The sequence below is a fragment of the Pseudomicrostroma glucosiphilum genome (assembly GCF_003144135.1).
Source record: "Pseudomicrostroma glucosiphilum strain MCA 4718 unplaced genomic scaffold BCV69scaffold_3, whole genome shotgun sequence".
NCBI lineage: Eukaryota > Fungi > Basidiomycota > Exobasidiomycetes > Microstromatales > Microstromataceae > Microstroma > Microstroma glucosiphilum.
In genome coordinates this window covers 51,960-74,033 of record NW_020289915.1, presented here as the reverse complement: position 1 = coordinate 74,033, position 22,074 = coordinate 51,960, and the positions used below count along the sequence as shown (strand labels likewise).

General features: G+C 56.2%; 10 protein-coding genes across 10 annotated transcripts in view; 2 read left to right on the top strand and 8 right to left on the bottom strand.

Annotated features, from left to right (window-relative positions):
- Positions 1-229: 229 nt before the first annotated feature.
- On the top strand, positions 230-2,029 carry BCV69DRAFT_286625 (general substrate transporter; the record flags this gene model as incomplete). Its single annotated transcript, XM_025493529.1, has 4 exons — positions 230-439; positions 521-1,575; positions 1,603-1,813; positions 1,892-2,029. 4 exons carry the CDS (start codon positions 230-232, stop codon positions 2,027-2,029), a joined length of 1,614 nt encoding a protein of 537 aa, XP_025349267.1.
- Positions 2,030-2,298: 269 nt separating this feature from the next.
- Positions 2,299-3,033, bottom strand: BCV69DRAFT_132957 (hypothetical protein). The gene has a single exon (XM_025489241.1). It carries the CDS (start codon positions 2,937-2,939, stop codon positions 2,568-2,570), a length of 372 nt encoding a protein of 123 aa, XP_025349266.1. The 5' UTR covers positions 2,940-3,033; the 3' UTR covers positions 2,299-2,567.
- A 469-nt stretch (positions 3,034-3,502) lies between these two features.
- Positions 3,503-6,423, bottom strand: BCV69DRAFT_132921 (hypothetical protein). Its single transcript, XM_025489239.1, has one exon. The coding sequence runs from the start codon at positions 6,236-6,238 to the stop codon at positions 3,602-3,604; it is 2,637 nt and encodes an 878-aa protein (XP_025349265.1). The 5' UTR covers positions 6,239-6,423; the 3' UTR covers positions 3,503-3,601.
- Positions 6,424-6,620: 197 nt separating this feature from the next.
- On the bottom strand, positions 6,621-8,605 carry BCV69DRAFT_132733 (hypothetical protein). The gene is made up of 5 exons (XM_025489238.1): positions 8,136-8,605; positions 7,821-8,054; positions 7,659-7,742; positions 7,256-7,578; positions 6,621-7,176 (listed from the first exon to the last, which is right to left on the bottom strand). Exons 1-5 carry the CDS (start codon positions 8,358-8,360, stop codon positions 6,687-6,689), a joined length of 1,356 nt encoding a protein of 451 aa, XP_025349264.1. The 5' UTR covers positions 8,361-8,605; the 3' UTR covers positions 6,621-6,686.
- Positions 8,606-9,341: 736 nt separating this feature from the next.
- Positions 9,342-11,652, bottom strand: BCV69DRAFT_246454 (hypothetical protein; the record flags this gene model as incomplete). Its single annotated transcript, XM_025490208.1, has 3 exons — positions 9,342-9,668; positions 9,793-11,090; positions 11,169-11,652. 3 exons carry the CDS (start codon positions 11,650-11,652, stop codon positions 9,342-9,344), a joined length of 2,109 nt encoding a protein of 702 aa, XP_025349263.1.
- A 237-nt stretch (positions 11,653-11,889) lies between these two features.
- On the top strand, positions 11,890-13,037 carry BCV69DRAFT_281104 (hypothetical protein; the record flags this gene model as incomplete). Its single annotated transcript, XM_025491859.1, has 3 exons — positions 11,890-11,938; positions 12,037-12,494; positions 12,579-13,037. Coding segments are annotated over exons 1-3 (667 nt in total), but the record flags the coding sequence as incomplete, so codon positions are not given.
- Positions 12,897-15,692, bottom strand: BCV69DRAFT_267262 (PLP-dependent transferase; the record flags this gene model as incomplete). The annotated part of the gene is made up of 7 exons (XM_025490826.1): positions 14,569-15,692; positions 14,419-14,495; positions 13,901-14,338; positions 13,765-13,828; positions 13,517-13,685; positions 13,122-13,440; positions 12,897-13,037 (listed from the first exon to the last, which is right to left on the bottom strand). The coding sequence occupies exons 1-7, from the start codon at positions 15,677-15,679 to the stop codon at positions 12,897-12,899; spliced, it is 2,319 nt and encodes a 772-aa protein (XP_025349261.1). The 5' UTR covers positions 15,680-15,692.
- Positions 15,693-15,849: 157 nt separating this feature from the next.
- BCV69DRAFT_132518 (hypothetical protein) lies at positions 15,850-17,953 on the bottom strand. The gene has a single exon (XM_025489236.1). The coding sequence runs from the start codon at positions 17,776-17,778 to the stop codon at positions 15,883-15,885; it is 1,896 nt and encodes a 631-aa protein (XP_025349260.1). The 5' UTR covers positions 17,779-17,953; the 3' UTR covers positions 15,850-15,882.
- A 1-nt stretch (position 17,954) lies between these two features.
- On the bottom strand, positions 17,955-20,181 carry BCV69DRAFT_132523 (hypothetical protein). The gene is made up of 2 exons (XM_025489237.1): positions 18,606-20,181; positions 17,955-18,524 (listed from the first exon to the last, which is right to left on the bottom strand). Exons 1-2 carry the CDS (start codon positions 20,093-20,095, stop codon positions 18,095-18,097), a joined length of 1,920 nt encoding a protein of 639 aa, XP_025349259.1. The 5' UTR covers positions 20,096-20,181; the 3' UTR covers positions 17,955-18,094.
- A 278-nt stretch (positions 20,182-20,459) lies between these two features.
- The window catches only part of BCV69DRAFT_256714 (ras-domain-containing protein), a gene marked incomplete at its 5' end in the record, with an annotated part of 1,893 nt that continues 278 nt past the window's right edge, over positions 20,460-22,074 (bottom strand). Inside the window, 5 exons of the mRNA XM_025490607.1 lie at positions 20,460-20,873; positions 20,942-21,157; positions 21,240-21,248; positions 21,328-21,425; positions 21,515-21,543. Coding sequence (XP_025349258.1) covers positions 20,661-20,873; positions 20,942-21,157; positions 21,240-21,248; positions 21,328-21,425; positions 21,515-21,543 — 565 coding nt within the window. The 3' untranslated portion in view covers positions 20,460-20,660. The remainder of the gene's footprint in view (positions 20,874-20,941; positions 21,158-21,239; positions 21,249-21,327; positions 21,426-21,514; positions 21,544-22,074) is intronic.

The following is a 22,074-nucleotide window of genomic DNA, read 5'->3' as shown; positions in this document are numbered from 1 at the left end:
CCCCGCATTTTCGACCGATCAAGACACTGAGGAGCCCCACCAGACCATGCAAGGGCAACACCATACGATGAGATATATGAGGGCAAGATGGTGGACTCAATCGGCCAAGTCCTCTTCTTTTTCGTCAAGCCAAAGTGCCCTTCCCAACTCCCTACACAGCTTCGGACCACCCATCCTTCGTCCCGCAATACCCCCCCCTCTCAAAAGAACACCACCATCGGTGACATCCATGGACGACAAGCAGACCAAGAGCGTCGATGGCAAAGACGACGTGGCCTATCTGACCAGGGATATGTCTTCGGATGCTGAGAGCCCCATCGACATTATCCCCGATGTCAAGCACGCCAACCGCGATGCTGCCGGAGGTGACAGCGACGAACGAGAGGGCACTCTCTGGGAGAACATCCAACGTAATAGACCTGCTTGTTTTTGGGCTCTGGTGAGTTCGGATGTGGCGAACATTTCCCCTCTCGAGGCCTGGACCTCACATCTGATTTGTCAAACTCGCTTCCTTTCGTAGTTCATCTCGTTGTGCCTTGTCATGGAAGGCTATGACCTGGGCGCAACCAACAGCTTCTTCGGCTTGGATGAGTACAAGCAAAAATTCGGTCAGCTCAACTCAGATGGCACCAAGTCCGTATCTGCCGTCTGGCAGACTGGCGTCTCGAACGCGAGCTATTCTGGACAGTTCATTGGCCTCTGCATCGGAGGATACCTCGTCGAAAAGATCGGCTACCGCCGGGTCAGCATGGGTGGCATGGCTTGGATTTCCGCCGTCTGGTTCATCGTCTTCTTCGCCCCAAGTATCGTCGTTGTCGCCGTCGGAGAAGGTCTGATCGGAATGGGCTTGGGCATCTTCCAGTCGCTTACTACGGCATACGCCTCAGAAATCTTGCCCGTCTCTCTGCGAGGGTACTTGACCTCGTGGTCCTGCGCAGGCTGGGGCATCGGACTCATCCTCGCCGCTACCATCGTAAGAGGTGGCTTGGACATTGAAGGTACCTGGGCGTACAAGATGCCTTGGGTCCTTGTCTGGGTATGGCCTCCTATCTTGGGCCTGGGCTGTTACTTTGCACCAGAATCACCCTGGTGGCTTTCACGAAAAGGCCGTGACGAGGATGCTAAGCGCAGTCTGGCTCGCCTCAACACCGGCCCTGCGGACGAGGCGCGCATTGAGAGGAGCTTGGCACTCATCAAGTACACGAACATGCTCGAGGAGGAAGAGGTCAAGGGAACCACCTTTCTTGACTGCTTCCGAGGCGTCAACTTACGCCGAACGGAGCTATGCGCCCTGGTATTTTGCATACAAATTTGGTCGGGAGCACCTATGAACTCTTTTGCAGTCGTCTTTCTTCAGCAGGCTGGAGTTGATGAACGTCGTTCCTTCGACTTCGGCGTCGGCATCAATGCCATGTTCCTCGTGGGCACTCTGCTGTCTTGGACGTACTTGTCGCGCTTAGGCCGCAAGACTATCTATCTCATCGGACTCACCATTATGGCTGTGATCGCTCTTCTGGTTGGCGTGCTGGGCGTCGTTCCACACTCAGATGCAGTTGCACTCGGAGCCGGTGCTCTGTTGATCATCCAGACCTTTGTCTTCAGCTGCACCATCGGGCCTCTGTGCTACACAATCATCGCTGAGATCGCATCGACTCGCCTTAGAGCTAAGACGATCGCTCTGGCTCGGGCCGCCTATACACTCAGCAACATCATCACTAACATCCTGCAACCGCGCATGATATCGGAAAGTGCGTGGGGTTGGGGAGCAAAGTGCGGATGGTTCTGGTTCGGCTTTTGCATTCTCACGATCATCGTGAGTCTTGTCCCTGCAGACTTGACGAGTAGTCGGAATCCAGCTGACTCAATCTTTGACCCCCAATGCATCGCACAGTACACTTACTTCAGAATTCCCGAGACCAAAGATCGATCCTATGCAGAGATCGACATCCTCTTCAACAACAAGGTCTCGGCCCGAAAGTTCAAGTCCACCAAGCTCGATGCCTTTGCCTTGTCAAAGGACCACCACTAGGCCACGGTCGCTCCGCGAGAAAGTACTGGGAGGAAGAATCGTCCGAAATGACATCACCGTGTATTGTAATCTTGTCTAGTGTATGCAAGTCCGCGTAATGGAATGTCCGCAACGTCTTTCTGGCCGTGAACATTCTGATTGTGCTGGCAGACGTCTGTTGTCAAGACTCAAGAGGCAAGCATGTAAATATCTGCCCTGATGACGTAAAGCTTTTCTTCATTGGCGATGAGGCGATCTAGTGGGTATTAACACATGGGACGGAGACGGACAGGAAAAGTGGTATGCGATGATTAGACGAACCTTGCAGCACGCGCGAGCGTGTGGCCGATGACGTTCACTTCTCCTGGTCGGGAGATGCCATACCTCGCAACGGCATTGCATGGGCAGAAGCGTTCTTGTGATTTCTCCACCTTCGAATGTTGATGAACGCCAAGGCGACGTACAGAAGGCTGTAGGAGTAGGCGGGGGGTAAGAGACGGTGTCACGCTTTTGGTCGATAGCCTCTTCCAAGAAGACCCTCGGTCTCTTGTCGTTGTACTCACGCTATGACAGAGCCGAGGCCGACGATTACTCCTCCTAGGATGGCCGTGGTGCCTTTCCAGTGGTCCTTAACCCACGCCATCACCATGAGGACGGGCACAGCAATCCAGAAGACGACTTCCATGCAAGAGAGAATCATGTACGCTTTCAGGCTCCTCCAACGCTGAAGAGCCCGGACGTGCTCCGTGAGTAACTCATAGAAGATGATGATGATGGACTTAGCAGAGAACGAGAGGGCAATCGTGTTGTTTCGGGCACGAGCCCCTTTGGCGAATTGACGGTACGCCGCAGCGCCTACCACTCCGTGTATGAGTATCAGAGCGACGATCTGGAGGGCCAAGACTGTACGAGACCCCTTGTGCGCGTCCATGGTCTTGACGGGAGTGGTGCAGTCGTGGCTTGCGTGTGTGGAACGGGAAGCGAAAGTAGTGAGTGAAGTGGGACAGAGATCTCGAGAGGTGAAAAGGTCGATGAGTGTGGGTATTCTTGGGACCCTCTCCGACCTCGACCCTTATAACCCATTCGTGGGTGAGCGTTGCCTCCCCCCTCGTGTCTGCCATGCGACTGATCGAGGCAGTCGACGAAGGGGTGCCTTGGCGGGCCGCCGGTGCCGGACGCGCCTCACGCCCCTCGGAGACGGAAGTGAGTCGGAAGTCGGGAGTGGGGAGTCGGAAGTGCTCAGTCGACGCGGAAGTGAGGTCCAGAAAGCCCGAAAACGTGCGTGGAATCGGCTAGCACCAGCAGAAGAATTGAGAGATCCGATCGATCAGGGGTCGGATCATGTCTTCCGGCTCCCGCACCGAAAGGTACGGCGCCAAGACATGCAGGCGACGACTTGCAGAAGAATAGAGCGCAAAGGAAGAGACATCTTATTGGCCCTGCCACACGGGTGGTGCCTGCCCGAGCCGCCCGAGTCCTCCTATTGCAACGGCAAGAAAGTGGTGCACGACCGAGACGGTCCTGAAGGCTGTACTGCGATGCAGCCTCATCGGGGGTAGCGGCGTGGCAGCTCTCTGCACAAGACGCTCGAGGTCAGGTACACGCGCTCTCGATTGACAAGAGGAGATCGAGCCACAAAGCGTCCGTAGGGTAATCTATTGGTGGCCACTGCACGCCAGTATCGAGATTGGAGTGCCTGCCATACAAGAAGGACATGGACTGATCGTCGTTTCCCGCCGGCACCGGAGCCAGAGCAAGGGAAAAATCGGGAAGTGCTGCGCTCGCATGCTCGCGAGATACCGAGGGCAACTCTGGAACTGGCAAATTAAAGGCATTGGGTGAAGCGCTGCGATTTGCGTCAGCCCGTGACGCTTGTAATGATGCGCCGTAGCGAGGGACACCCCGTGCCAATTGATGGGATCGATGGCGATGCCACTGGCTCAATGTGACGAGCATTTCCTCCAGCATCGCTGCCACACAACTGTTGATTGGGGACGGGTGAGCCGAGGCAGAGCCGTTAACGTCTGACCGTTGGTTATTCTTGATGGCGCAGCTTTGCCTGAGGCGAGCAGCTGCTTGTTTCACAAGGACCGTCAGGCATTCTCGTCTGGATGACTGACGGCGGCTCACAAGGCGGGTGAAAGCTTCGGCCTCGAGCAGCGCCCTGCAGCTGTCCAGCAGGAGAGCAGCAGTCAACATTGGGGCAAATGCCCAGAGCTGATCTGTTGGGGGACCACCGACCTCGGAGCTTTGCATGCCCACGGGGTCCGAGACTCTGAGCCTAGATCGTCCTGCCTCGCGCCAGCCATTACAGCTATGAGCGCGTGTGGCGTCTCCATCCTCGAGGCCGCAGAAGGCTCCGATGGCTCTCTCTGCTGCTTCGCGCCTCGCACGTCCTGGGCGTTCCAGCCAGATAGAAGTGGACTCGCTCGAGCGGATTGCCTCTATAAAGGTCGGTAGAGGCAAGATGAAGTCTGTTGTGCCACTGACCCCGGCGACGGCCGCTTTGGACAGGAACAAGCTATGCAGGGAGCTTTGTTCGAGGGACAACCAACCTTCTAGGAACGTCACTTCAGCCGAATGACCATATCGCACTGCAACGACGCTTCTCGCCTCCTCTACCTCTGTGAGACGCTCGTGCGTACGCTGACAAAGGGCCTCAGCCTCTCGACGGATCTCCTGTACCACAGGTGGCAATCCAGGTCTTGCATCTAGGTCACCGGTAGCTGGCGAGCCCAATAGTGTAGAACAAATGACCTCCAACTGCTCAATCGCGGCATAGATCTCTGCCAACATCAAGATGCGATGAGCTAGGTATATGCGGCCTTGCTGACGCGGGACATCGACTTCCCGGTCACTTGTGTCCTTTGTCGATCGAATGTAGGAAGAGGCGCGCTTCGCTTCCTGGTCAAGATGATGAGATCTAAAAGGTACCTTGTTGAGTGCGAAGTACGCTTGCCAAGCTGACAGAGTCCACCACAATGAGATCTTGGCCTCGGTATTGCACAGGTCCAGCTCCGAGGCGCCTGCATCCGATCCCTGTCGGGCCAAAGGCGCATTTGCGTCGGGTACTTCTGCCTTGTCGAAGCCCAGAGACAACGCTGCAGACACGGCGGCGGTGAGCAAGGCCTCTCCTATGATGGCGGAACCCTTCAGTGGCCCGAAGCGTAGGAGACCAGAGCAGAGAGCCATTGGTTCATAGGCTAGCAACAACGTCAGGGCCATGACTGTCTCTGGGGCTGGAGGCAGGGAGACGAGAACGGTGGTGCCCAAGCGGTCGATGAAAGCGCACACATTTTGCGCCATGTGCGACTTGTCTGGAGAATATCGGAGTGCCAGACTGCATAGCACGGCTAGGAGCAAGTCTGTAGGCAGTGAGGCCCTGGCTTTCGATGAGACGTAGACGCTCTGTAAGGATGGTATGTAGGGACTAAAGGCAAGGAGTGGTTGCAGTAAAGGCTCCAGCTCCTCGCACAGTTGAAAACTGACATAGTCGTGGATGCTTGAGTCTGAAGTAGATGAGAGCTCTGAGAGTCCCTTGTACCTTTCTTCAATGTACTGTCGGAAGCCTACATCTAGTGATAAGAGCTCCCCCAGCGCATATAGCGGGCGGTGAAGGTACCGTATTGCGTCTGCATTGCCAGAGCTCTGGCTCTGTGAGTGATCTCCTGTGCGTGGTAGCGAGGGTGAGCCTTCGCCAGACAGAGAGGACGTGCTGCCACCGTGAGCAGCTTCGTCAGGCAGCATGGTTCCGCCGGGCAAATGCTCGAGAGCAGAGAGACATCTCCTCTTCTGACGATGGCTCGCATCTTCCAGACTCTCCGGTGCTGCAATTCTTTCGGCAGTAAGGGAGCCAGCAAAAGAGCTGAGAGCAGCCGCCGCTTCACGTCGAGAGTGATCTGGGGAAGTGGAAGCGTCCGCTGCAAGAGGTCCCGTTTCCGAAGCAGTATCCGAAGGCTGTCCACGAGAGTCGGTCTCGCGAGGTCTGATCAAGAGTCTCTTGAGATGCTGATCATCGACGATACAGGCCAGCCCAACCCTCTGGCATCGGGAGCAGGCGAGATGGGCGGGTGAAGGGGCGCTGGAGTTTGGGACGAGTGGATCTGGAAGGTGACAGCGAACCTTCTTTGCGCGACAGGAGAGGCAGCACCGCCTGGCATGGATACGAGGCGCCTGTGAATTTGGCGCGCCGGGACTTCTGGCATCGAGGGCTGCCGCAGGCCCGGCCATCAGCGAGTCGGCATCCGTAGACCAGGGATCGTGGTCAGGAGGAGAATGGTTGGAAGGTGAGATAGCGTAGGATACCGAAATGATCGCCGGCGATGCGGGGCGCCAATCTCGCCCCTGGTGCTCCGAAGTCGGAACGGCGCCCCGCCGGTCAGTCGCGGCGGTACTGTCACTTCTCGGGCAACGAGCGTGCAAAGAAGGCAGAACGGTGGAAAGGTGGCCCACAGTGTGATCCAAGCAACAAGCACATACGATATATTGCGAGCCCAGACAAGGCTGCTGGACTCGGGCAGATGGTATCGAGTAGAGGAGAAGGATGATCTATGGACAGACAATGCAGAGAACAACATGATACGCTCTCGATGCTTGGATCGACCCACCCCACATGTCTTCGGGAGAGTGGCCGGGCAGCCGGCTGCGAGTGATGAAAGATCGACTCTTCCATTCTTCGTCAACCCTTCGGGGGCTCTGCTTGCTGTTGTGGTGGTTCCGATCCACTCAGCCTTTGACGAAGCAAGATGCTAGTGCAGACAGTGCCGGCTTCTGCTTCATCTTCGTCACGGAGTATCGCGCTCAAAGGGCTGCCACACACGCAGTGGGGGTATTTCGTTCTCTCCGATCGCGCCATTGTCTCTTCTTGACCAACACACTCAATGGCGGAATACTGTGCGTGCGACGCAAAGGGCGCGACATTAGCTTCATGAGCGGCAGCGCAAAGTAGCAGGCACAGACTCATCGTACTCACCTCCGGCAGTATAACACTGGCCCAGCCTGCTGCACAACTATAAATTGAGACGGGTCGAGCCGTACGGTATCGAGATAGTAGACGCTCGCCATCCTGATCCAGCCGCGGCTGAGTCGGGTCTGCGTCGAATGTAATGGACATTTCTAGCTGATGTGTGAAGCTCATGGCTGTGCGGCCACCTTCCAGTGTGCTGGGCCTAACGAAAAAGAGGGAAACAAGGCGTCAGATGAGGCATCAAGCTCCTAGCGCCTTAGACTCTGAACCAAGAGACCAACCTTACGTCGTCCTCGTTGGGAAGACGAGCGAGCCACACAAGCTCGAGCTCGCCCTGAACACTAGGTCGCGCGCGACAGTAGGCTCCGATATGGGTGACTGCGTTGTCCAGCTCTGCCCCTTTGAGGGTCATGAAATTGTGACGCTCAGGGCGCTGGGTCTCGGCGTAATCTGCTCGCTTGCGAGAAGTTAGTTGTGTCGTCTGAATGAGAGTGAGTACGATGGAGTGTAGCTTGAGCCTTGGCGGTGGTGCGGCGAGTAGCAAACCCCCGCGCAGATAACCTCCCACGGAGAAGGTCCGGCTGATGAATGCCGCTTTGACGGGCTGGCAGGGGTAACAATGGCAAAGCGGAAATGGTCAGTGCCTGTTTGCTCGCTCGTCTTTGCCCGAGGAATTACACCCACCCCTAGGCCCTCGGCAAAAGCGTCGTGCTGATGCTCGAAAGTGAAAGCCGACTGCTCGGAAGGAATTTGAACTACGCGGATTGTCTGATGCGATGAATTGTGGCGAGGAGCGTTAGCGCATCACTGGTGATTGCATGCTCTGAGGTTGAGCCTTGTACTTACCGTGACTGCCTCCAGTGTCTTGTTGAAGAAACGCCCAGGGAAAGTCATCTGGGCCGTTGCTGTCCAGTGCACCCTTCCGTGACGCGATTGCTCGTGAGGAGGTGCATCGCTCGGAATGAACACCGGCAGCTCCCATTTGTAGACATTGCCTCCTTCAACGCGTACACCCGCCGCCTCTTTGATAGTATGCACGGACTGATACGGTATGTTCGACTCAAAGATGCCTGTGTCAAACTACAAAAGGATCGATTTCGGCAAATATACAGAGGTGTCAATCGAGGGTCAAGCTTCCCGTTGTCTGGAAGCGTGTCTCACCAAAAGCGACTCTCTAGCGGTGATGGTCACCACTAGATCTCTGATATGCTCAGCAGACTTGCTCCTCGAAGGCACCGTTAGTGTCACCACCAGAGTGACTTGGGTAGAGGAGGCTGGTATACTTAAGCCAGTTGTAGTATGGTCGAGTGCGGTGTCTTCTGCATCATTGGCGTTCGCAGGATCGAGAAAGACGCTCGTGGATGCCGACGAGATGGCCAGCTCCATCGTCAGGGGGATGTGTAACGCAGTATACAATGTACATTGGGAATAGTATGCAAGAAGACCCTGTATCGCTCATGACATAGATGCCTCCGGCAGCGCACAGGACGTTCTCCGGCTATTGTCATCTGCTGAGCATAGGTCGAGTCATTTCGCTAGTAGGCTGTGGGGTGCCGTCAAGCGTGAGGGCCGTGACTCAAGAAAGCGTAAGGCGGGGTTGCGGAACCACGCGTGGCTTCGCTTACGGCCGATCATGCGGGCGGAGTTCCGTGAAAAGCCGCACACCTCCATCCTGTAGGTTACCCACAGCCATCTATGCAAGTGAAGGTGTAGCGAAAAGACGCTTTCCTTCGGAGATCGGGCAATCCTCAAGCGAACGTTCTAGCCTTTGATGGAGGCTTGCGAGGCCCTGTCCACTCGCAAAGACGAGGCACTACAGCCTCAAGCTGAGCCACGGCGAGCGTCGTGATAGCAACAATCATGTCCACCCCGCCGCATGGGACGCAGATTTGCAAGGCACACGACACGCTGACCGAGATTGCTCTGATCAGTTACAGAGAGTTGGGCCGATGTATCCGTTTAGAAGCTCTTGTACAGCCCGATATGAGGTGTGACCCGGAAGATGCTTAGCGAAGGGATTCGCTCGGTGCCGAGGACCTTGAGATCGCTGAACGCATAAGGCTCGTCGGAGCGTCTCTCGCGCGAGAAAGTAATGACCCCTTGCAATATTGCACTGCTCTGGGAAGAGACAAGACCGTCTTTACCGGACGTCGGAAGGGGCTCAAGCCTCGGACAGACAATCACACCGCGAAGGATTCTGCCTGCCTTGCCTCCAGACCCAGAAAGAACCTCGTCTCACGCTATCGGAAGCGAAGCCTTTACGGCGGCGTATGAATTTTATCTATACCCGGCCCCTTCGCGTATCAGAGCCAGTGGAGTCTTGCTTCTCCAAATCCCGTCCGTCCATGTATTTAGCCGCCGGTCGACTCACGGCCACCTACCGCTCCTTACCTGCGCCCACACTACGATCAATCCGCTCAAGAGAGCTAGAGGCGCGGTCAGAAGAGACCAGATGGCAATGTGCCTTGCCCTGAGCTGAATTCCACCCTGACGAAGACTTTCCCTCCAGAGTAGTCCTGCGAGCGAGGCGGCAAAAGTCCCGCCTAGAGCTCCCACGTTTGAACCTAGCGCAAGAGCATAAATGGCAGTCTGCGTGATGCTGGCCGTGCTTTCTGAGGAGAGGTGTTGTGAGAAAGGCGTGGAGACTATCGCACGGACGAGGATGATACAGGCCCCGATATTTGTGCCTCCCAGCTGTGGAATGGGAAGACGAAGGGTCTGTCAGCTCGTGAACGCAGTGTACAGCTTCACGTGGCACGAGCGAGGTCGGTCTGAAAACCCTCTGAACTATCGCGCTCCCTCCCCTCTTCTTACTCACATTGCACAGGAGTACGCTCAGACAGCCGATGAACAAGGCGGTGCCTATCTCGCCTGCGCCTGAGCATACCTTGCCCAGACCGCTGGCCATGATGTCGATGAAGCCGACATGGGCGAGCGATTCGACGAGGATGAACATGCCAAAAGCAAATGGCAAAAGCGGTAGTGGCAGACGAGTGAAGACGGCGGTGACAGTGGGAAAAGTCTTGGCAAACCAGCTAGGGAACTGTAAGCTCTTGAGGAGCATTCGTCGGGCAGGCCCGAGGTTGAAGACGGCGCCGCTCGCTGTCAGAGATGAGGCGTTGGCGTTCTCGCGCTCGCCAGTCTGACCCGGAGCAGATCCGATTTTTTGCAATTCTATCGCCTCACCCGGTGCATCAACGGCAGGTTCGGCACTGGATTCCACACTCTGGTTGGTGCTCATCTTCTGTCTCGCTTTACGCTCCGTGCGACCATCTTTCAGGTCTTTTAGAATATCTCTCAACAGACAAATGGCGGCTCCTGGCAGAGCGATTTCGTACACCTCGACGGCTCCAGTGACTGAAGTGCCCACCAGGACAATGAGCGTCGCCGCCATGACTATTGAGCCAAAGATGGCCCCAAAGGGATCCACGAGCGCCTCGCGTGGCCGTACATCCGGAGGAATCAGGTACGGCGGAATGTAGACGATGTCTCTTGCCGGGGAGGTAGAGCGACCCTGAGGAGGGTGTAGGGATGCAGGCGCTGCAGGGCTAGTCTCGCCCTCAACGGCTGTTGCAGCTGAAGTATCAGCCGCTGCAGCTTCAGACTGCTGCGTTCCTGACTGGGAGGCAGTCTTGTTACTTCTCCTTCCCGCGTTGCCGCGGTTACCGCCCGGCAGGATGTATCCCATCAGCGACCACTTTCCCGCCTTTTGTGTAACAAAGATCAATCGTACCACCACTAGAGCAGTCAGGCCACTAGCTATGGTCGGCAATGCCATGAAAGCCGAATAGGTGGTGAACTCTACCCCAAAGCCACTTGCGATGACAATGTTGGTCGGATTGCTGCTGACCAGCAAAGCGCTGCTGATATTTGCCGCGGAGAATTGAGCCCAGATCCATGCGTCCGGTCTCGATATGCCCGAGATTCGGGTAAAGTGAACCAGAAAGGCTGTACCGGAGAGTATGACTGGATCATTGCCTACCAGTAGCCCCAGTAGGAAGAAGAAGGCATAGAGGAGGTAGAAGAGGCGTGGGCCTGAGCGGCCACCCTTGAGGGAGACGTGCAAGGCCAGATACCGCAACAGGCCGGTGGCATCGAGTGAGATGGCAATGTAGGCTAAAGAGGAGGCAGAAAACCACACATTTGAGCCTGAGTGTCGTTTTTACACATGCTCCTTTCAGACCAAGTACTCACCCAGACTGATAAAGAGGGCCAAGACACTGTAAGGCTTCACACCTCCATCGCCCACAATGCCCAGCCTGATTTGCTCCCCACCGATGGTGCGTGTAGCGAGTAGGAAGAGTATACCGATAGCAGGTGCTGATACATGTGTTAAGGATATGTAGCGCCGCTGCGATCCTCGAGGACTGGTCGAGCTGCCGAGGGTCAGGGGAACCCGAGGGAGCGGCTCACCTCGCCTGCCCGGGTCGATGTGCTGATCAGGAGTGCGAGCTGCTGTTGCCTCTGGACCTGCTGCTCTGTGCCATACTTTTGCTACTCTCTCGGATACAGCAAAGGGAATGGGTATTCGAATTGGCCAGATGACGATCAGCGTGACCACTGCAAAGACGATGATTGCGAAGACGCCGTGTCCGTCGAGGGAGGTAGGTGGCTCTTGCACCGCGGCTCGGGCTGGCCGAAGCAGGGAAGTGTGGGTGGTGAGATCTCTCGAGCTCATGTGATGCACTGGTTAGCGCTGGTCTGTAGCATCATAGCATCAGTGACAAGGGGAGGATCACCACGGAAGAAGCCGCGATGTTGGGTATCGCCTTTGCACTGCCAAGCACACAAAGGTACATTGACACTTGTGCGGAAAGGGAAACAGAAACGTGCCTCGCTCGGGCCGCGTCCACCTCGGCGAGTTTTCCATTTTGGAAAAGGCCGAGGTCGAGGTGCCTTTCCTTCCGTCGGGGCGCATACCACGACTAATACAGCACCTTCAAAAGTAGCACCTCGCAGTCATGGTGAGTACGGGATCAAGGTGTACCGAAGCACAAGGTGGGAACCTCATTCCCCAAGTATGCTGAAGCCTCTATCGACGTGCGCTCTGCCATCCTTCTAGGCTCGTCTACCCACCATTGCCGCCCGCGCCCCTCCGCGCCGCAAGACGTCCTCCTCTCACCCCACCTCACAACCAGCAGCAGCCACCCACAATGCCGTGACAAAAGCAGCCAAGCGTTCCGCCAAGAGGAGTAAAGTTCTCTCTGCTCCATCGGGTGAGACTACGACGAGTACCGCAGAGCGACACAAGGCTTTGGGTATAGCGCCTACCATCTCCAAGAGCGCTCTCAGGCGACGCAAGAGGAAATTGAGGGACGAGGCTGTGCTGGGGCAAGGCGGGCTGGAGGAGATCAAGGGTCAGCTGGAAGAGTTGGACAGCAACGAAGACGACGACGATGAGGAAGAAAGGGCAGTGGATGAGGGACTGGTAGCAGATTACACGACACCAGCAGCGTCAATGACTCAGGCTACTCGCCCTGCCTCTGAGAAAGTGGGGAGCAAGCTGAGGAAAAGAGTTCTGTGAGTGATGGACAGTGAGCTCAGGATCGCTAAGTTAGAGCCTCCTCGCTGACATCGACGATTGATGACTCTCGTGCCTCATAGCGCTCAAGAATCAATGCGACAGCCCTTCATCCTCAAAGACCTCTACTCAACTCAGCAGCAGGCCAGCGGTACCGGCAGCGCTACTTCCACCGTATCGGTAGCGCCAGCGCCCTCACCCTTTGCTGCGATCCGACGACATGCTCAGAACTCTTTGGGTCTCACAGCGAGCAATCCAGCAGCAACGCAAGGAGGTGACACGGTCATGAACTAGACAGGCTTCTCGTCTTACCGTCCAATATACGAACGCATGTGCTCCCATCTGTACTTATATCACAATCTATACATCTTATTGCATCAACGTCCAGACTGGGTTCCTTTCTATGGGCCCTCACCAGCATTGATTCTCCTGCAGAGCTCCTTGAGTGCTCTGCCAAGATACTCAAAGTCCTCTAGCTCCAGCCAAACCTGTGCCGAGATGCGCGCGTAGACTTGCTTGTTGTGGCAGGTAAAGCGGAGGTACTGACAGAGAGGCACACAGTATGGGTCAAGATGTTCAGCAAGACGATCGTCCGAGTCGACTAGAATGCGCTTGCGATCACTCACCGTGTTGAATTCATCGAGCAGTCGACTCCACAGCCACGTGCTTCCCTTACTGGTCAGCCAAGCACTTGGATCTGTCCCAACTACTCGACTGGCCAGCGGCAGCCTCGCATTACACATCGCCGCCGTCAGCGAGGGCGGACTGGTCTCCAGAAGCTCCGTGCCCAAGATGCGAGCAACGGTAAGACCTCCCAAGAGGGCGAGGGAGTGATTGTAAGACCGGATGCGCGCCTCGCCGCCGATCTTTTGTCTAAAATCGAGGGCAGCATCGATGGACAGAAAGGAAGAGTAGTCGATTGTACCTGGATAATCCCACTGAGCACTGCAGGGATCAAATTGTATCGAAACGAATTCTCAGTGCACTTTTTCTCGCCCAAACCGGCACCAAGGACACTCACATGAAGTCATTACCCTCTTCCTTCTCCTTTACACTTTCCCTCTCGGCCTTGGAGCGGTAGAACCAGCTGGTGGGCAAACCGCTAGTGCACAGGTGCTGATTCTTCAGAGGTACATGGAATATCGCGCAGCTGCGATGCACGTAGCCCCACTTGTGAGCATTGGTGACGACTAGAGCAGGAATGGAATGGCAGTACAGGATGGTCAGCTTCGACAAGGGTAGCCTGAAAGCACCCGTTCTTGTCCTCACAGAAGTCGGGCTGCGTCTTTCCAAGATCTACTTCTATCTGACCGAACGCATGAGCACCGTCGACCTGTGGGAAGATTGAGACACATAATTTCAGCTCCAGACATACACTTGGCGCCGAGCACGCTTCACTACACACCAGACTGTATACATCTTCTTCTCGGCAGACCTGCACTAGCTCCTCCCACGGTAGGACCAGTCCCGGCATCGAGCTGATGGCATCAAAGGCTGCCATCCTCACTCTTTTTCCATCGCTCTTGAGGTCCCGAATCTGTTTTCTGAACTTGTCTACCAACTCCATGTGCGACAGAGGGTAGGTAGTCTCTACCCGCACTAGCGTCGGCTTAGGTGAATAAGTATCTTGCACGTACTCGAAAGTCTTCTCTAGGGCGCCGTAGAGGGAGCTGAGCACGACGACGTGATCTCCTTGCTCCCACGGGAATCCTCGCACGACACTGTTGGTACCGGTGGTGCTGTTCATAATGATGGCAACCGTCGAGGCTGGACAGTTGAGGAATTCAGCTACGCGAGTGCGAGCGGCTTTGAGGGCTGGAGGGGCAATGCGCCTGTCGAACAGCTGTGAAGAAGTCAGGATGAACGGACGGTCAGTACATCATCATAGGTAGTGTGGTCACATCACATCATGCGGCTACGCACATCGGGATTGTCTTCCGCCTTTGCGGAAAAGCTTTGATAGGCTTCGAAGACGGGCTTGGGACATGACCCCAGTGATCCTGTCGATGGGCAAGTATGCGGAGCGTCAATGCAGGGAGTCAAGACCGTTGCAACTGCTCAAAATTCACTCACCATTGTTGAAGCTCAAGTAGCGCCGTTGAGTTGCTGCTTCTCCTTGTTTGACGCCATGTGGCCACCATCTACTGATTGGCTTGCCGAAGGTCTCGTACCCCGGGACCTGCCAGCCCTCGAGCTCAAGTGGATATCCCTCTGGGATCTCTTCGCGAGGCACACTGAACGACGACGAACTTGTGCCATCTTTTGCATCTCCGTCTTGGCCATTGGACCCCGCTATCGCGTTCGATGCCCAAGGATTAGCAGACTTCTCTGTAGCAGATGGTGAGATCATTGTAGCAGAGGGTGCTGGATCAGCCCAAGGATCGTCGCCGGCCCCAAGGGTCAATCCCGAGAAGGCGGAGCCAGTGTTGAAAGAGGGAGTCGAGCCGTCCTGTCCCCCAGTCATAGTCCTGCGTATCTCGTCAAATCCCCCTGCAGAAGCGCCCTGAGGTACCACGGGTGTTTGGGGCGGTGTCTCCTCCTGCACTTCCACCCCGTCCGGTCCGCCAGCATCAGTCCACTCGCCGCTTGTCCACCTGCTCAACTTTCCTTTAGCAAAAGTCGAGAACTCCCACGGACCCCGAGGTCCATCTTTGTCCTCGAGGTCGGAAGCGTCCGCGACCCAGAGGTATCCTTGAACTTGTTGCTTCTCGCTCTTTTCCTTTCCGCTGAGGAGCGCCTGCACTCGCTCGGCTGGCAGTGTGGACTCTAGTATCTCTGTGATGGTCTCTGCGTTCCAAGACGAACGAACGTCATTGGATATAGCCTCGTCGGTAGAGGCTACGAGGACATTTACCGTGGCCCGGGTATACTCGTCACCTTCGAAGAGGTCCAGCGCGGCCAACTCTGCGTCTGAGAGACCGCTGACCACCACACCTCGTACAACTGCGCCAATCTCTTCGGATCCATCCGTCTCTGCAGCTGTATCAACAGGCGCAAGAGCAGGGTATTCCTGGCCTTTGACACGGTAGACTTTGTACTTTGGCAGCAATGCGGGCACGACGCGAAGGTGGGAGAAGCGGCGCGTGGAAGGGTCTTCCAAGGAAGGGCGACGCAGGGTGCCTGCCAAGACCCGAGAGAGGATGTGGGGATGGATCAACGTCCCGTATACGAAGAGGCTGGCCATGACGGTGGCCGTACAGGGATCAGAGGGGAGATGGTGACGAGGAACGCAACGAGGATCGATGGTAAGAACGAAGACGAGCAGCGTTGCACCAACGGAATCATGACTCGCCTGAGCACAGACCACGTCAGCGCCGGACACTCCGGACCATCGTCCTTGGCGGGCTGATGACTCACGACCATCAGAGCATCGCATCGCAATCGAGATCAGTATTGTATTGTGAACTCATCGAGGTCATCTGGAGCATCGTCATCACCCACGTCACTCTCCCGCCGCTCTTCCGCCTGCCGGCCTTCCTCCTCGGCCATTTCCTCCATAGCTCTCCGCACCGCTTCATCGTGCTCTTCGTCCAGCTCCTCCAGCACTTCTGCCTCCTCATCTGTCTGCTCATCCAGTTGCCATCCGAGACATGCTGCAGCGAAAAGAGACAGAGATCGCCACGAGGAAAGCAGTGACTCGAAGTCTTGACGAGTCGTCGGCGGAGGCGTAGTAGTGGGACGGAAGCGTGTGGCCTGCCGAGGACCTTTGTTTGCCAATGAGCGGGCCCCAATCCCTGAACCACTTTGCCTTCCTCTGACCGAAGACTTGCTAGAGCGTATCACCACTGGAGCCTCCTCATCTTCCGAGTCAGCAGCAGCGCTCTTTCTGACGTTGTCACCTTGCTCGGCTTCACCGACACTGCCGTCCTTCTCGCGTGCATCAAGAGCCATGGCCCGACTCATATGACCCCGCAACGATTTCAAGTCGCTCTTGATTGCGCTCTCCACCTCTTGCGCCCCTTCTGCAAACCAATCCCTGCCGAGTGTGTTCAACTGCAGTCTGAGCAATTGCAAGAAGCCCGCGTGCAGCCCGGGCTGGAGTAATGCTCTGTCCTCGTCCGCCCCCGCAGTCTCTGCCTCGGAGGGGTGAGCGCCAAACACATCTCCGTACGATCCAATGGCGCTGGCAGATTGGCATACGAGGGAGACATGATTCCTCCATGCCAAGAGCAAGTCTTCCGATCCTTGTGAGATGAAGAGGTGGAACAGCAAATGGAAAGAGAGGAGAAACGCTTGCCGGGCTTGATCGTCTGACTGTGACTCGGAAACAGATTCCGAGCCTTTCTTCTCTACGTGCTGGAGATCTCGGCCTGTCCATGCCTTCAGAGCTTTACGAAGAGTCCAGCTCTTATCCCTACTCCAACGTGTCCTCTCTGCCGCCAGAGCGCCCTCGGGCCAGGAACGCAGCAGCGAGAAGTCCGCCAGTCGGATCCTCTTTCCAGGTTCCCCTGATTGCTGCTCCCCCTGCAAAGAGCCCGAAGCCGAATTGCCATTCAGACCCTCTGCGCCTTGTCCAGTCCTCTTGGCCGCCGTGAGTAGATCCTCCTCCAGCTTGCGCTCCTCGTCAGACTGGCCACGACGTCTCTTCGTCCGTTGCTGATCCTCCAGCGCTCCACCGCTGACTGGATCCAGCGCATCGGTCGTGAGGGCTTCTCCCAGCATAGATTGCGCCACCCTTCGTGTCAGAGCAGCGTCCTCATCCAGTGGACGAGCGAAGGAGCTCCACTCTGCGTACTGCGATGCGCGTAATGGGTATGGCGTCAGGTCGCGGTCGAGAGCTGTGATCAGCCCGGGCGTGAGGACGTGCGAGCCTGCGGACTCTGATCCGCCGAGAGAAGAGCCCATTGAGACTAGTTGTCCGGCCTGACCATCCCACCTCCTGTTGATGACTTCTTTAGCCTCAACATGAAAGAGGAAGATCGATCGCAATGCCATGCCCTCCATAGCTCCCAGCATGGGTGGTCCACCTTTCGCCCCTGCCTCGCTGGCTGGTGTGACGACGAGTGAGTGCCAACCCGGCGGGACCAGCTTGAAGCCCCGGAACTCCTTCCTCGCACCAACACTCGAGCTTGCACCTTGTGACGACGAGTCAGGATCAGAGCCGGAGACAGTGAGTGAGATTCCATCGAGCGTCAGCAAAGTGGCAGGGGGGAGGTCCTCGAGGACAAGGTGGCCATGCGTCTCGTAGAGTTGGGCCAAGCCAGACGTGGGCGCTTCGAGGGGCAGCGCAGGCGGCACTGACAGAGGTATTCTCCTTGTCCTTGACACTGGGTTTGAGACCATGACAGGGAATCAGCTGGCTGTGAGACTGCTATGCAAAGCTGGATGCTGCACTTGCAAGAGGATGAAGCCAGATCCACTTTTTGGAGGCGGAAGCGGAAAGGGGAGTGGAGCAGAGAGGAGCGGCAATTCCGAATGGATGGCATGGTGCCCTGGGCTTCAAGTCTGAGGTTGCCAGAGACAATGCTGAATCCTTACGATAATGCTGGTATCGAATTACAGGTCACACAGAGGAAAAGGTAGCACAAACGTGAGGATACATGGGGAAATTCCTTCGAACACTCTCCGTGGCGATCGCGGTCCTGATGCGCTTCCAATTTCAGTCTGCCTTGCTCTTCCTCATTGCCTCCTTCTTGTTCTCCTCCCTCTGCAAGACTAGCTCCGCAGCCTTGAGATAGTCGTCCCACCTCTTTTCAAAGCCCTTGCAAATCCTCCTAGCCACATTTTCCTCTGCTCCGTCCGCCCCCTTGCCTCCGCCGGGCAAATCAACCTTGTCAGCCGTGATGGTAACGCAGACCCCACCACCATAGGTGATGATGCCGATGCCCAAGGTTCCTTTACCTGCCTGTGGTGGACTGGCTGCCCATTTGACAATGGGAGAGCCGCCGATGGTGATGGGCTCGTTGTTGGGTTGAGGGGGTGGTCCTGGCACATTGGTCAGGACTGCAGTAAAGGAGCTCATGCTGAAGGAGAACGACGCCGCAATCAAGGACTGCAAGGGCGTCCAGAGTGCGCCAGGGAAGAACAAGCTGCACCGGAGAGGGAGGAAAGAAAGTAAGTGAGCGTCCGTATCCTCGCCTGAGCGCTGCTGGTCCTTGCGTTCCACTCACGGGACCTGTCTAGTACTGATGTTGATCAGCCAGAAACCAATGCGAGGGAGGAGTCCATGTTTCAGGACAGTCAAAGCCCTCCTGTTTGCATGCAGCCTCTTGTAAATCTGTTCAGGTCCTTTGGGAAGCTCTCCGTCATTGGGCAGATATGCGAGGGCTCCAGTCGACCAATTCTGCATCGACCAGTCACCTGGCTGACGGATAGAGATTGGCACAAAGATCGAGACGGGCATTGGGAGCACCTTGTGCGATAGGGCAACGAAGCGCTGCCAAAGACCCTGCGAGGCGACAGAAGTGTAGTTGAGAGGAGGATGGCGAAGGTCGTTGCCGATAACGTCAGCGAGGATGGTGCACAGCACATCGTTCAAGGTGAGGTGCCGAAGGATGGTGTGGTTGGCCCTTTGGGGCTGAATGATCTCTAGCCAGCTGCCCTGTCTAACGCCACTGAATGCCTTTTGTATCTTCTTGACGTCGCTGATGGGGTAGCTTTCCGAGATCGCATACTGTTTGCCGAGCGTTCGAGGTCCGGGGTAATACTGGGTCACCTGAGGGCATCGCCAGAATGTCAAGAGGAACATGAATGCCATGTAGCTGGCCTGGAAGGAGGAGAACAAGATCTCTATATACCCAGAGACGATGAAGAAGGTCCAAAAGGCAAAGAAGAGAGCGATCTGGACGGGCAAGTACTTGTGGAAGGCATCGAGGGGCTTCAGACCCTTGTGCATCTTGGATGGAAGCGCTTGACCCCGCTTGACGTCGTGAATTGTGTCTACGGCATCGGCCAGCATACGCTCCAACTCCGGTCCGAAGGAGGTGATACTAAGCTGACTCATGACGAAGCCCTGTCCATCGGTGAGGGTGTGGTGACCTCTCATTACAATGGCAGCGCGAGCACCTCTATCGTCACTGTAATTCTCGAGGAGGTAGGCTTCCCAGAGTGGCTTCTCGAGATCCCAGGGAAGAGTGCAAACGGCGGCTACAAAGTCATCGAGCTCCTCTTTGCCTGCTTTTCCCGGAAGCTGCTTGATCGCAAAGTGATTCTTGACGTCAAAGTTCTCGTCTGTGACAAAGGTGGAGCCATGGAACCTTCTGCCAACATTGGCCAATTTGCTCTTATACTTTGGAAACTTTTCTGCTAGCTTGCCCAGTGCAGGTTCCATCTTCTCATAAGTGGCATCATCGCCCAAGATGTAGCAGGCTACACAGACGGGGTTGAAGTCGAACTTGGAGAGGTGTAGCCACATCTGATCAATGCCGCCGACGGCATCTCTTCGATCGACGTACTCCTGCTCGATGACAGACTCTACCCAGTGGCCCGAGGACAAGAGCTGGCGAGCGACTTCTCCTCGCATGCCTGGCTGGCGAGCCTGAGAGGCAAGATGAGATTCTACTACATCGTGCGCGACTTTGAAGGGAGAGATCAGAGCCTTGTACAAGGGTGATTGGTCTGAAGCTGACTGAGAGCGCTCCACACCATCCGGTCTGACCATGGCGGGGAGGCGGGGGAGAGTGAGGAGGGAGGGGAAATCAGAAGAGAGACAAGACGGGGTCTTTGAAGGAGTGAGCCTGATGGGGTGAGAGGAATGCAAAGGAGTCGTGGATCAAGACGATGGAGGAGACGCAATTCGTCGTCGTCGTCGTCTGCACCAATTCCGTTCTAGACTACGTGAGCCGAGGTGGGCCCCCGCCTGCCAGAGCCCTTGCGAGCAACTCCGCTTCGTCGTCCGCCGGTTGCAGCCTCCACTCGGTGCACATCGGCGGTGCAGAGCAAAGTCGCTGAAAGAGGCCCCCATTCACACTCACACCAGGCACACCGCGGGGGCAAGTACGCGGGGTAGAGGAAGAAGAAAGAGCCACGACGTTGAGCACAAGAGTAAAGAACCAAACATACATCAGATATCAACAGGAGGGCAGCAAGAGCATCTGAAGTGGTAGGGGCCACGCCACTGACGGCGGAGGAGGCTAGAGCATGCGCCAATAGCGCCATACTCATACCCCCCGGACGCACAACGGTCGAGCCGAACGCGACTGGACCAAGAAAGCCGCGTCCCCACTTTAGCAGTTGCAGCCGCTCTGACCTCCATCGGCATCGATTCTGATGGGATCAGGATAGTCGGCATACAGCTCCTGCTCCGCCTCTTGCGCAAGGGCATTCTTGGCAATTGTCTGGAAGGCCTGCTCAACGTTGATGTTCTCCTTGCTGCTCGTCTCAAAGTAAGGCAGGTTGCCCTTGGACTGGCACCACGTCATTGCTCGCTTTTGTGACACCTAGAAAGAGAGAAGAGAAAAGGGCTTGTCAGCCACTGTGGGTTCTAGGGTGCTCCTTGCAGACTCACCATTCTCTTGCTCTCCTCGACATCGATCTTGTTTCCCAACACAACAAAGGGGAAGTTGTCTGGGTCATGTGGGCTGGCCTGGATCAGAAACTCGTCCCTCCACGAGTCCAGTGTGTCGAACGACTTGGCAGAGTTTACGTCGTACACCAGAACACAGCAATCTGCTCCTCTGTAAAAGGCGACACCCAGCGATTGGAAGCGCTCTTGTCCAGCAGTCTGTGTAGGGAACGGTGAGAGGGTTTATACGTCAGTCGATCCTTCGCCAGAGTCATGGCGTCTTTGTGTTCGTCATACTTACATCCCAAAGCTGTGAGACAGTATGGAAAGGGAACCTTGCGAGATCAGTAGCCGTTGCAGTAGCACACCTCGCCGTCGCTTGCACTCACCTGCATTGTCACCAGGCGATCATCCACCACGACCTCTCTTGTCAAGAAGTCAGCACCAATGGTAGCCTTGTACGAAGATGAGAAGCGCTTGTTGACATCTGGCAGGCGGCGGGCATGGCTAGAAGTCAATATCACCGTTGCAAAACAGATAGGCGAGGGGAGAAACGCAGCGTCGTAGGCGACTCACATTGGTTCATCAGCGATGTCTTTCCGACTCTGATTTGTCAAGAAAAAAGAGTGTCGGAGATGAGTGATCAGCAATGCGAGATCGGGACCATTTGGCGATCACACATGCTACTTACCCCGAGTCTCCCAAGATCTAGCAAGCGATAGACAAATGCAGCCGGGAGAGGTGGGGAGCAGGCATATTGCTGGTCAGTACGCGCTCTACGCTCGAAGATCGCAGCAGGGCCGACCTGAAGCTTCCTGGCTGTGTAGAGGGAGGCCTGATTATCTGGCGGCTCAGTGCCCTGAGCGGTCTAGGATGATGACTCACGATGACCTGCGAGAGCGAGGAGAGGGTGCGGAGCAGAGGGGTGACAGAGGGGCGGGTCAGTACGACGTATCTCTTGCTGGTGTGCGATGGCAGAGCTCGACTGCTAGCAAGCCAGCCCAGCAGCAGCCCAGATCCTCGGCCGAACCTCCGACGTGGCTGCCCTGATCATCACATATCATATCAAACCCCCCCCCCCCCCCCCCCCCCCCCCCCCCCCCCTCACGTCCACCCACGATCTAATGGACCTCACG